The sequence below is a fragment of the Urocampus carinirostris genome, chromosome 12 (genome assembly GCF_059441175.1).
Source record: "Urocampus carinirostris isolate Australia breed hairy pipefish chromosome 12, RoL_Ucar_1.0, whole genome shotgun sequence".
Lineage (NCBI taxonomy): Eukaryota > Metazoa > Chordata > Actinopteri > Syngnathiformes > Syngnathidae > Urocampus > Urocampus carinirostris.
This window is the reverse complement of record NC_142360.1, coordinates 35,215,165-35,228,577: the sequence shown is the minus strand read 5'-3', so window position 1 is coordinate 35,228,577 and position 13,413 is coordinate 35,215,165. Positions and strand designations below refer to the sequence as shown.

The window sequence follows — 13,413 nt, the reverse complement described above, 5'->3', positions numbered from 1 at the left end:
ACTCTCCTCCCTCCCCCCTTTCAGGCTGATTGCTCTTTGGGGACGGGATTAAAAGAGAATGCCATGAGTTACACTTGAGGGGAAGAACAACTAATTGGAGGGAGGGACGATAACTGACATTATCTTTTGACAAGAAAGTGTTCCTCGTGTTTTTGTTGTTTCTGAGGGGAGACAGAAATGTGCAAAAAACACACATTTTTATTCCACTTGCAGTTTACAAGTCCTTGTATTATTTGTATTTTTAACTTTATCAGATACAGGACCCAATCGCGTGACGTTCTCACACAAGCTTTTTATTTGATGGGAAATGGGGAGTCCTGCACGTTAGGAAGCCGGTCTGGCATGGAAGGACAGGACAACTTCCTGTGCGGAGTTTGTATGTTCTCCCCATGCTTGCGTGGGTTTCCTCCGGGCACTCCGGTTTCCTCCCACATTCCGAAAACATGCATTTCAGGTGAATTGGCTGGTCCAAATTGTCCCTAGGTGTGAATGAGAGAATGAGTTGTCTGTCCCTGTGTGCCCTGCGATTGGCTGGCAACCAGTTCAGGGTGTCCCCTGCCCACTGCCCCGAGATGGTTGGGATAGGCTCCAGCCCCCCTGCGACCCTAATGAGGGTAAGCGGTACGGCTATTGAGATGAGATGAGAATACCGGACTGCAGATATCACAGGAAAACAGGACGGAACCCACGTCTTGCGGGGCAGAGGTTCGTTGACGGGCTGACACTGAAGCAAGAGAGCGCGGAGGCTTATATACACAGAAAGTTAATCTCTAAACGAGCCGCAGCTGGCACAACAAGGGCGGGGCCAATTGGGCACCATGGCAACCGTGACACACACGGGCAGGGCCAATTGGGCACCACGGCAACTGTGACACACACGGGCGTGGCCAAGTGGGCGCCATGGCAACAGGGTTGGGTAGGGTTACTTTAACTTGATTACTTTCAGTTACTTTTGGATTCCTCCAATACCAAATATGCTAATAAAAGACAAAATAAACTAAATATGAATAAAATGATGACTCACAACACGTGGTAAGCTTTCTCTCCTGGCTGTGATCTCTTTGATCTCCGGCAAAACTAACATAAAATGCGACAGAAACGAAATGAAAATAAATCCAAATATCACTATAATGTATAGTATATATATGTATATATATATATATATATATATATACATATATATATTATTATTGTTGTTTTTTTTATTATTGTATGTTTATTTCTTCTATATGTATATTGTTACTATAAGCTCGTATTTATATTATAGCATTCTATTATTTATTTTTTATTATTTTATTGTTTTATATGATGATATTTTTATGATTTACCTTTATTGTTTTTTTAATTTTATTTTATAATTATATGTTTGCTATATGCTAGTATTGTTATCATTATTTTTTTTATTTATTATTTACAGATATTTTATTATATTATTATTATTAATATTATTCTTTTTATTTGGAAAATTACATTTTGTTAGTATTTACTATTATTGTCATAATATTTTTTTGACTTTTTATTAGATCAAATTGTGACAATGAATTTTATTTTATTGTTACATTTTTATTTTTTCTTATTATTTTATATTTGTTTTTAATGAGTACATTGTTATTATTTTACATGATTATATTGTTATAATATATTATTACAATTTTACTGTTGTTTGTATTTATTTTATTTAAAAAATCACATAGTTACAATAAACTATTATATTATTGTTATATTATTTTAATGTTGACATATTATATACAATTATTATTAATGTTGAATACAATGTTAGTATTTAGTATTATTATCTTTCTATACTTTTATATTTTTTAATCAATATAAGATATTAAATTATGATATTACTATTATTACTCATATATTTTTAACTTTCTACACAATCATGTCATTGTATTATTAATTTATTATGTTGTTATTTTGTTGATATATACTAATCTTACTTTTTGATAATATATAAGCATGTTTTTCTTTCAACATATTATTTGATAATATGCTTTTATTTTATTATATTCATTTATTGTTTAATTTTCAAGGAAGACTAAAAATATAAGATATTAAATTATTATATTATTATTACTATTATTTTTAATATTACTCATATATTTTTTAGCTTTCTACACAATCATTTCATTGTATTATTAATTTATGATGTTGTTATTTTGTTAATATATACTAATCTTACTTTTTAATAAAATAAAAGCATGTATTTCTTTCAAGATATTTTTTGATAACGTGCTTTTATTTTATTATATTCATTAATGATTTAATTTTCACTAAAAATGAGGCTCCAATTTTATTCTCTTCTGCTTTTCATTCACCAGCGTCTGCATGGCTTTCCCGACGATTAGTATTCCGATCCAAAATAGTTTGTTTTAGTTTTTGAGGGTGTTTTTCTGCGTTTTGGTGTCAGGCGATGGTGGACACGGTGAACAATCTTCTTCGTCCGGAAGCGTTGAGATCCTGGCGGGACATGAACATTTCGGAGCAGACCCACGCCGCCACCATGTTGTTGGACACGCTGGAGGAAGGGGCTTTTGTCTTTGCCGACAACCTACTTGAGCCCGCCGCCGTCAAAGTTCCTGCGCAAAACATAGGTAGGTCCCGGTTCTTCACCAGATCTTGCTCGTAGCATCTTCATTTCGCTGCCAAAGTCAAGTCATGTTTATTTGTATAGCCCTTAATCAAAGGGCTACACAGATCAAAGACTATTGCAAACTGTTATTACAGACTATTAACCTACATGTGTCACAGACCAGAAACAGACACAGGACCAGTGTTCCCTCTAAGCTGCGCGCGTAAGAAAATCTAGCCAGCGCACAAAAACGAGGGCTCAAAATTACTAATTAAGAAGCGACTCAAGTCAAAGTTACTGTGCATGAAGGTAAAAATACACGAGTTCCCCTGACGTTGCGTCCTAAATGCGGTATTTTGAAGTTGAGTTGAAGTAGAACGAAGTTGAGTAAAGTTAGTAGAGTTTTTCGTGAACCGGATTTTTCGGCTCGGCTCACTGAAAGGAACCAGCTCTTTCGGGTCCTAAACGGCTCTTCAGGTTGTTTTTCTTCTTTAATCCCAACATCACCAAATATTATGTAAAATTATGCACAAAATGACTTAAAGGAAGGGGGGAATAGAACAAAAAGAAAAAAATACCAAAATGAAAAAGTAGTGAAAAGCTGAGAAAAAAAGAAGGAAAAATTAAGAAAAAAAGCCAGAAAAAAGGAAAAGAAAGAAATGTAGGGAAAAAGTAAATAGAGAACAAAAAGAAAAAAGTAACATCTCGGAAAAAAATAATCACAATGAGATTTTTTTAAAGGAATTAAAAAAAAACACGGAAAAAAGAAGAAAAAGTTTGTGTTGCATTCAAATAATTTCCAATTATATAAAGTCTTGTTGCCAACATTGTATTTCCACTAAAAAATGTGATTAAGTACAGTTCTGTATCTTACAACCGACTAATTAAGCCCCCAAATATGTTAATATTATGCGACAAAATATATCAGGAAATAAAAAGAAATACCTAATGTAATGAGTTGCTATAGAGTATTTAAATAGTGCTACATAAAATACACACTGTAATAAAAATAGGGCAATATGCAATGTGGGGGTGTGGTTTAATGTGGGCTTTTATTCCCCTGGGTGGAGTTAAAGAGCCTCATGGCATGAGGAAGGAATGATCTCCTCAATCTATCCGTGTTATTAGACAAAGTGTTAGATTGAATGCTTTCATTATGCAACCTGTAGTGATTTTTTCCTGGATTTTCAGTTGAATTGTTCGCACTCCTTAGGCAATTACTGTAAATTCCGGACTATAGAGCACACCTGATTATAAGCCGCACCCACCACATTTTCAGAGGAAAACCGATTTTGTACTTACACTAGCCGCACCTGTATATAAGCCGCATGCGCCCACATTAAAAGAGTGTATCACAAACACAAAATTAACCCAAACCCGACTTCCCGCGATTGAAACTAAATGTCCTTCATTAAAGTACACAGTCCAAAAATCACAGCCGGCAAATGAACTGAAAATGATACCGGTGCTTAAGGTTTGATGCGGGTCCCGTTGAAAGTAATCCAAGGAAAAAAGTGTATATTTCCAAAGGTAAGGGTGGGAAAAATATATATCCACTATTGTCCGCCGCGTCCACAAACACTCACCTTTACCGGTCCCCACTTCCTGTCACCCTGCGTTTGTTACGCCCCTTCTTTTTAATTGGCCCGTGCAAGACATATCAGAATAAGTGTCCAAAATAAATACAAATAAATACATTACAAAAATATACAGTTGCAAATACATGTTATACATGGTTACACATATTTACAAAGAAAGACGGTACACCGAGAGAGTTTTCAAAGCTTTAATAATATAACTCATCCCAAACAGTGCCTGACTGGGCAGTTAATGGTAGCAACACGCTCGCAACACAGTCTTCCTCGGCGCATATATTCCACCGGTCTAAATCTTACCTTTTGTACTTGAGCGCCGCTGGCGGGCGTTAGAAAAATTGCATAAATTGGCCGCATCACTGAATAAGCCGCAGGGTTGAAAGTTTGGGGAAAAAGTAGCGGCTTATAGTCCAGAATTTACGGTATTGTTTTTTGACTCCTATCCTTTTTTGTTGACAGTTTTGGACGTGTACGTGCTGAGCACAGACGGTCAAGTTCAGGATTTTACTTTCCCGCAAAGCAACAATGGCGGAATCTCCATCCAGCTGTCGGCCAACACCATCAAGCTCAACAGTCGCAACGGTCGGATTTGAGTATTTCTGTTTTCATTCGTGTGAATATTGATTTTGTTTTCCAATTTGTAGGCGTGGCCAAGTTGGTTTTCGTCCTTTATAAGAACCTCGGCCAGTTCCTAACGACGGAAAACGCAACTTTCCAGATGTCCGACGATGCTCACGAGCGGAACGTATCCGTCAATTCCGACGTCATCGCCGCTTCCATCAACAAAGAGTCCAGTCGGGTTTTCCTCAACGAGCCGGTGGTCTTCACCCTTGAGCACATCCATGTGAGTCATTCGCCGGGCATGCTCGCAAAAACCATTAAACCCGACGAAAGTGTCCGTTTGAGTTGGATTGTACCTCGGGGTCTTGTTCACTAGTGAGTTTAGGTAAGGTTAGCACAGGAGTTAGTTTGTACAGCAGGGTTAGGGAACCTATGGCTCGGGAGCCACATATGGCTCTTTTCATGAGTACATATGGCTCGGGAGCCATATATGGCTCTTTTCATGAGTACATATGGCTCGGGAGCCATATATGGCTCTTTTCATGAGTACATATGGCTCGGGAGCCATATATGGCTCTTTTCATGAGTACATATTGCTCCGAAATAATATGTAATTGTTGCACATCTCTCTGTGGCGTTCCAAAGTCAAGTGATGTCATCCCGATTTTGGTCCGTATAAAGCCGAAGCAACTTAATGCAGAGGTTTGATAAGAAAACATTTTAACTGATAAATAAAAACGCTGGCAAACGACTTTGATTGGGTGAGCAGTACAGGTGGGCGGATCCCTGCATACAGCGCAAGGCACTTCCTTCTCTCTCTCTCTCTCGCTCAGTGCAGTCTACACCGAAAGCGAATATGACGATATGCTTATCGTTTGCAGTAATTGGTGACATTTTTACAAAAGAACTTTGCATGCACATTGTTTTGAAACCGTTATTAGGGACAAATTTCATGGAAAAAAAATGAAGGTGGAAGACGATCTGTAAATTGCATATTTACATTGATTTGGGACACAGGATTTGGCATTATTATCACTTCATCAAATGACACACAGTGGAATAAAATGTGCTGAAGAATTAGCTTTTGTCTAGAGCACACATGTCAAACTCCCGCCGTATAATCATATCTGGCCCGCAAGACCATTTTACATTATTGTTATTAATGGCCCGTCAATATGTACAACGCAGTATCATCCCTGGACATCATAGTATGACGTTTTAGTCACTCTATATGATGTATACTATACTATATACCAGGGGTCAGGAACCTATGGCTCGCGAGCCAGATATGACTCTTTCTATGAGTACCTACGGCTCAGAGACAATTTAAATTTAAAAATGTAAATTTTCCCCATCTCGTTCACAACTTGAGCCATTGATTCCGTTCAGATACACGCAAAGCCAAACCAAAACTGAATTTTAAAATAGTACTTTTCAGAATAGGGCACGTTTTCACTACAATTTACAGTGTCACACAAAAAAAAAAAACTTTTTTGATGAATCCACGGAACAAATTGTAAATACGCCAAAACACCGGAAGAGAACTTAAAGTGATTTGATTGGGTGAGTGGGAGGGATGGGTGGAGCTATGCAAAAAGTGCAAGCACTCCCTCCCATCTCTCGCCCTACTCCGTCTGCGCCAAGGGTAAGCACATCAGGCTCCCTGTTCTCAGAATATTGTGACGTTTTTACAAAATAATTTGTGTAGCATTTTCATATTTCTACTTTTGACAGGAGATATATTAAGGAGAGCTAAATATTTTGGGATATTTAACATATTTTTTCTTTCTGTACTTTTACTAAAAAAATGAATAGATTAAAATAAAAATAAATAAAGTCAAATTGTCTTTTAATATTACCAAATACTTTTGTTTTATCGTTTTTATTTTAGGATTAATAATGACAACGAATAAAAAAAGAATTATTTAGCTAATTTCAAAATATTTTTTTTGATAAAGTTAAAACTTAAATAAACTCTATGTTGGCAGAATTACTCAAATAAAAACAAGCATTAAGGTAAATAAATTTCCCAAGCGGAAGAGCACTGTCCCCTGGCCCATCCCGGCCACGACCTCGGCAGCACTGCCCGCTACCGTGTGTCTACTTTATTCACACAGGAAACAGAAAAATACACCGGAAATGCGACTTCAAAATAAAAGAGTACAAGACTGATAAACGTACAAGAGATGCAATTAGACTGATTATTGAAACGTTACTTCGTGTGTGTGTGTGTGTGTGTGTGTGTGTGTGTGTGTGTGTGTGTGTGTGTGTGTGTGTGTGTGTGTGTGTGTGTGTGTGTGTGTGTGTGTGTGTGTGTGTGTGTGTGTGTGTGTGTTGTATTTCTGTTAGTCTCCACTTTGTTCGCGTCATCAAAAATCCAAGAAAAGCGTTCTTTGCTACTCAGGCTTTTCTTCATACCCAAAGTGAAGCTAATTCTTCGAGAAAACGAATTCCTTAATCAATGTTGCGAAATAAATGACACCCATTTTCTTCCATGGTGGCGCGGAGGGAACGAAGTCCTGGATTAGCTGTACAATCTTGGATGAAATTAGCGGTGTTCCAATTATCCTTCTTCTTTTCAAGTGGTCACTGGAGGGCCTCCATCTTTTATCCCTGAATCGCTTTGCGTCAACCGATTACTGCCGACTCTTATTAAACTCGTGTCCGACTGAGAACGCATCAATCACTTCCGAAGAACCGGTGAGTGAGGAAAAGTCGTCTAGGTCGCTTTGTGGAAGGGGTAGACCAGGGGTGTCAAACTCGTTTTAGCTGGGGGGCCACAAATGCTATGAAAAAATCTCACGGGGGCCGGACCAGTAAGTTTAAGAGAAAGAGAGAGAGAGAAAAAGACAGAGAAAGAGAGGGAGGGAAAGAAAGAGCGATAAACAGATTGGGAGAACAAGGGAAACAGAGTAACAGTGTGAGAAAAAGAGAGAGCAGAATAGAGATATGAATGGAGAAGAAGGGGGAAATGAATATAAGAGAAAAAGAAAGTGAAAAAAGAGAAAGATAAAAAAAATAAGAGAAGTGAAACAACAGAAAGAAAAAGAGTCAGCAGGAGAAAAAGAGACAGGGTGAGGGAGAGAGAAAGAGAGAGAGGTCAAAAAAGGGAAAGAAAGAGTTACTTTTTTTCTTTTTGTTCTCTATTTACTTGTTTTCCTTTGTTTCTTTCTTTTCTTTTTTTCCTGGCTCTTTTCTGAATTTTTCCTTCTTTTTTCTCTTCCTTTTGTTTCTTTTTTCTCAGCTTTTCACTACTTTTTCATTTCGGTATTTTTTTTTCTTTTTTGTCCTATCCCCCCCCCTTCCTTTAAGTCATTTTGTGCACAATTTTACATAATATTTGGTCATATAGGGATGAAAGAAGCAAAAATAACCCGAAGAGCCGTTTAGGACCCGAAAGAGCCGGTTCCTTTTACTGAGCCGAGCCGAAGAAGGCGGTTCTTTAAAAAACTTTAAAAACTCACACACGCAGCTTAGAGGGAACATTGCGCTGGCTAGATTTTCTTGTGCGCTGAGAATGTGCAGGCAGTGTGACGTGATTTAGAGGGAACACTGGTGCCCAGTCTTTCTGCTGTCTAACAGAACACTATGCCGTTGGACATTGTTTGATCTCATCTTGTAAATGATTCCAAAGTTTGACTCCACACCCAGGCACACACATACTTTTCCTGGTGGTTCTCACCTTTGGGATTTTGAATTTACTCCAGCCCCTCAAGTTATAATTTCCCTCTTTCCGAATTAATAATTGGTTATAGCAATGCAGGTCGATGGTGATGTATATTCGGTTTCCATTTCAGCCGGAGCACTTCTTCAACTCCAACTGTTCGTTCTGGAATTATTCCGAGCGGAGCATGACGGGCCATTGGTCCACTCAAGGCTGCAAGCTTCTGGCCACCAACAAGACGCACACCAAATGCTCCTGCAGCCACCTCACCAACTTCGCCGTCCTCATGGCACACAGGAACATCCACGTAAGTCATCAATTATTTCATATTTCAGCACTACAGTTGAGCCCCTAGCATAAATGGTAAATAATAATAATCTATATCTAGTATTAATTAAGTAGTGATAATAATAGAGAAGATAACCTTATCTTAAGGTTATCTTCTCTGTTCCTTTATCTTCTTGTATTTTTTTTTAACCTCACTGTGAATGTGTGAAACTGGAGTGTCGTGCCCAATTTCGTTGTCACAATATGTTAACCCATTTTGTAACAATGACAATAAAGGTTTATTCTATTCTATTCTATTCTAATTGGTCTGCATTTATATAGTGCTCCCAAAGTGCTTTACAATGTGCTTCACCCATTCACACACACACACTCACACACCATTAGGGAGTCAGCCATGCAAGGAGCCTACCTGCTTATTGGGGGCATTAGGGATTGTCTTGCCCAAGGACACTTCGTGGTGTGGAATGTGATGTGATTCCGACCCTTCTCCACGGCATTTTTTCTCGATAACAACTCAACCAATTATTCTGCGTTTCCCCCAAAAAGTTATGTCTATAAGATGTTTGCCCGCTTTGATCAACATCAGAAAAGGCAGCTCTGTTATTAGTTTGTGTCATGGTATGAAAATGCAGATATGCTGCTGGTTGAACAACCTCCCACAATGCCTTTCTGTCTTTTTGTTCTCTTCAGAATCTTGTGTTCTTTGTAAAGACTGCGAGACGGTGATGCAATACGTTTGTACTTTTTTGGGCAAAGGGTATGAACAAAGATACAAGATGCCAATACACTACTGTTATTTTTATACTGTACTTAGAGGCTATAGGTACCAAGGTTTGAAGTGTTGCTTAACAGAGAAGCTAAAACAGCATAACCATTGTTAGGTTTTAAATATTATAATGTATCGTTTACCGAATTGTTCAAATTACCGTATTTTCCGCACTATAGGGCGCACCGGGTTATAGGGCGCACCCCCAAAAAATAGTTTTTGGTCCTATATCTTCCATAGATAAGGCGCACCGGATTATAAGGCGCTACAATGGGAACGTCGACAAAACAGTCAGATGATTCAGTCCAATTGATTACCCCCTTAACACTCCCAAAGCTTGCAAAGAAGCAAATACGCGTCGCAGACACGTGCGGATGCAGTGTCCGTACGATGTCACTTAAATGCGTCATTTCAAATATCATTCGGAAGGAATTCAAGAAATGCCAACCATTCCTTACTTTCTATTTTCTTTTTCGCTCGCAACTTTACTGTGCATATGACAATAAACACTTGGAATTGAGTTTAATTTAAAAAAAGACCCATCACACAAACATCGATATCACTCTGAAACAAGATACCGGGAAAATATAAAGCCGCATAACTCACCTAAGTTCTCACGTTCAATAATGGTACGCAATCATGGTCTTCTTACAACCGTGAGTGTAGTAAATCCAGGAGAGTAAAATATCTACAGATACAGACTAATGAAACATGTTTCTTTATGGCGTTGTTTAGCAAGCTTGCTATTCAGTCATCTTTTTCGGCCAATTGCAGGGTTTGTTTTGGCCCTCTAGCGTATCCGAGGCTCCGAATAACTTCAGCCAATAGCGATCGATGTAACGGATGATTGACACATCTTTTTCGGCCAATTGCAGGGTTTGTTTTGGCCCTCTAGCCAATCTGAGGCTCCAAATAACTTTAGCCAATAGCGATCGATTCAAATGATGATTGACACATTGGTTAGCCAATGAAACGCCGGTATATAAATCCCAGCATACACCGCGGACTACTCCACGTTCAGGGGAAAATCGAGTCGGCGGCTGTTGCGTAGGTTGCGAGACCTTGCGAATTTAATATTGAGCCATATATAAGGCGCACTGTATTATAAGGCGCATGGTCAGCTTTTGAAAAAAATTGAGACTTTTAGGTGCGCCTTATAGTGCGGAAAATACGGTAGTTTTCTGACTCCATTAACCAAACACAACCTGCATTCTCCTAACAATGGCGCTCGTTTCGTGATGTGAAAAGACGGACAAGAGACCGGCATTTCCACACGGGGGCAGATTTTATAAAAGGTGGGGGTTTGTTTCTATTTTTGTGCCTCAGGTGAGCAGTCGTGACGAGCTGCTACTAACGGCACTGACGCGGGCCGGCACGGCAGTGTCCCTAGCGTGTTTGAGCTTGAGCGTCTTCACCTTTTGCTTCTTCCGAGGCCTGCAGAGCGACCGCAACACCATCCACAAAAACCTTTGCCTCAACCTCTTCCTGGCAGAGTTCGTCTTCCTCGTGGGCATCGACATGACCACGCCCAAAGTAAACGCACCGACGGCCATTTTGTGTTTCACTGAATTTGTAAAATTTGATTTTGGTGGTTTGCCACTGTCAGGTTCATTGATACTTTTCTATACCAAAAAATACTTGGAGAAGACCAGTGTGCGCAATTACGCACTGCTCGCACATTCTCAGCACACAAGAAAATCTAGCCAGCGCACAAAAATGAGGGCTCAAAATACTAATTAAGAAGTGACTTCAGTCAAAGTTACAGTGCATGAAGGTAAAAATATACGGGTTCCTAAATGCGGTATTTTGAAGTCGAACGAAGTTGAGTAAAGTTAGTAGAGTATGTCGAGAACTGGCTTCTTCGGCTCGGCTCACTAAAAGGAACCGGCTCTTTCGGGTCCTAAACGGCTTTTCGGGTTGATTTTGCTTCTTTAATCCCAACATGACCAAATATTATGTAAAATTAAGCACAACAGGACTTAAAGGAAGGGGGGACTAGAACAAAAAAGAAAAAAATACCAAAATGAAAAAGTAGTGAAAAGCTGAGAAAAAAAGAAACAAAAGGAAGAGAAAAAAAGAAGGAAACATTTAGAAAAAAAGCCAGAAAAAAAGAAACAAAGAAAAAAAGTAAATAGAGAACAAAAAGAAAAAAAAGTAACAGCTCGGAAAAAATAATCACAATGAGATTTTTTTAAAGGTATTAAAAAAAAACATGGAAAAAATAAGAAAAGGTTTTTGTTGCATTCAAATAATTTCCAATTATATTAAGTGAATCTTGTTGCCAACATTGTACTTCCACTAAAAATGTGATTAAGTACAGTTCTCTAACTTACAACCGACTAAATAAGCCCCCAAAAATGTTAGTAGTATGCGACAAAATATATCAGGAAATAAAAAGAAATGGATATCTTGTGAAAGAATTGTAAGAACAAACGACGTTTGTAGGCCGTACAACCTTTGCAATAGTACAAGAGTCAATTCATTCAAAAGAGAAAAATAATTTTGCCGGAAACTCAGCAAAATGTATCTTGCCACACTTGGGATTACAGTTGCTCACTGTTGTTTCAAGCGTTGCTCACCGACTTTGTGTGAACGCTCAGACCCGTAAGGAAAATTAGAGGGAGCATTGGAAAAGACTGATTTTTTTTTTTTTTTTTTAAATAACATTTGGATTTCAGGTCATATATGACCTGATAGACATTTTTCATACATTATTGAATTATGGGGAAAATATGTTTATATACTAACATTTTGAAAGACGTTTTTTTTAAATATATGAATATATTTTTTGTAAAATTTCAATCCAGCCTTATACAGATTTTTGGGTTGCAAAAAATATATGTTTTTTTTTCTCAAACTCTCCCATTTTTTTCTCGCTGAAAGGCAAATAAACAAAATCAAAATATTTCAAAATTGACCCTATTTTTTCTTTCATTTATTCTTATTTGATGCGCCATTTTCAGATGCTGTGCGCCATAATCGCGGGCATCCTTCACTTCCTGTTCCTGGCGTCCTTTTCCTGGATGTGCCTGGAAGGCGTCCAGCTCTACCTCATGCTGGTGGAGGTTTTCGAGAGCGAGTACTCTCGGAAAAAGTACTACTACGTGGCAGCTTACCTCTTTCCTGCCATAGTCGTCGCCGTATCCGCTGCCGTCGACTACGGCGGATACGGCACTGAAAAAGCGTGAGTTATTTACTCTTTGTTCTATCACGAATTTGTTTCTTTTTTTTTCTTCTCCTTTTTCCAATTTGTTTTTCTTTTCTTTTATTATTTTTTTCCCTTTGTTTCTTTCTTTCTATTTATCCGATTTTTCATGTCTCTGGTCTAACGCAAATCAGTTTCTTAAAGCTGCGTTCGTTTTTGTTTTTCACTCCTTTCTCTTTTTCCTGTTTCGCTCTTTTTTGTTTTTCTTTCTTTACTTCCTTTTTCTCTTTTTTAGTGTTTTTTTTTAATTATTTTATTTTATCTCCATTTTCTTTGCCATGTTTCTTTTGTACTTTTTCCATTTTTATCGTTTTAATCGAAGTGTTGGGAATTAAATATCAAAATGTACCGTTTACCAAATTTTTCGAATTAGTTATCTGACTCCATTAACAAAACACAACCTACATTCACCTAACAATGTATGCGCGCTCGTTTTTTGAAGGGAAAAGATGAACAAGAAAGCCGACATTTCCACACGGGGGCAGATTTATTTTCCCTAAAAATTTAACTAAGTGTCCTCCATCGAAAATGCCCAAATTAATGTCGTTTGGAGTCTCTGTGAAGCCTTTTTCTCAAGCCATTCAGCTCTTTTTTTCTTGGCCCGCGTCTCCCCGCAAGATGGTGTGCCAGCTCCTCCCATGGGCATGCCAAGGAAGCCCAACGTGGGCTCCACCACCTCGCCGTAATGTCTGGGAAACTCAAAACAACAGAGCGTTTCTACGTCTTTAGGGCCTTGTTCTCTAAACATCGCCTGCC

The 13,413-nt window shown here is 38.3% G+C and overlaps 1 protein-coding gene across 4 annotated transcripts in view; it reads left to right on the top strand.

Moving 5' to 3' along the window:
- Positions 1–13,413, top strand: part of adgrl2a (adhesion G protein-coupled receptor L2a) — a 225,581-nt gene that overhangs the window by 159,587 nt on the left and 52,581 nt on the right. For all 4 annotated transcript variants that reach the window (XM_088349001.1, XM_088349000.1, XM_088349002.1 and 1 more), the window contains 6 exons: positions 2,417–2,600; positions 4,633–4,755; positions 4,818–5,017; positions 8,532–8,705; positions 10,779–10,985; positions 12,416–12,636. In XM_088349001.1, the coding sequence (XP_088205127.1) occupies positions 2,417–2,600; positions 4,633–4,755; positions 4,818–5,017; positions 8,532–8,705; positions 10,779–10,985; positions 12,416–12,636 (1,109 nt within the window). The remainder of the gene's footprint in view (positions 1–2,416; positions 2,601–4,632; positions 4,756–4,817; positions 5,018–8,531; positions 8,706–10,778; positions 10,986–12,415; positions 12,637–13,413) is intronic.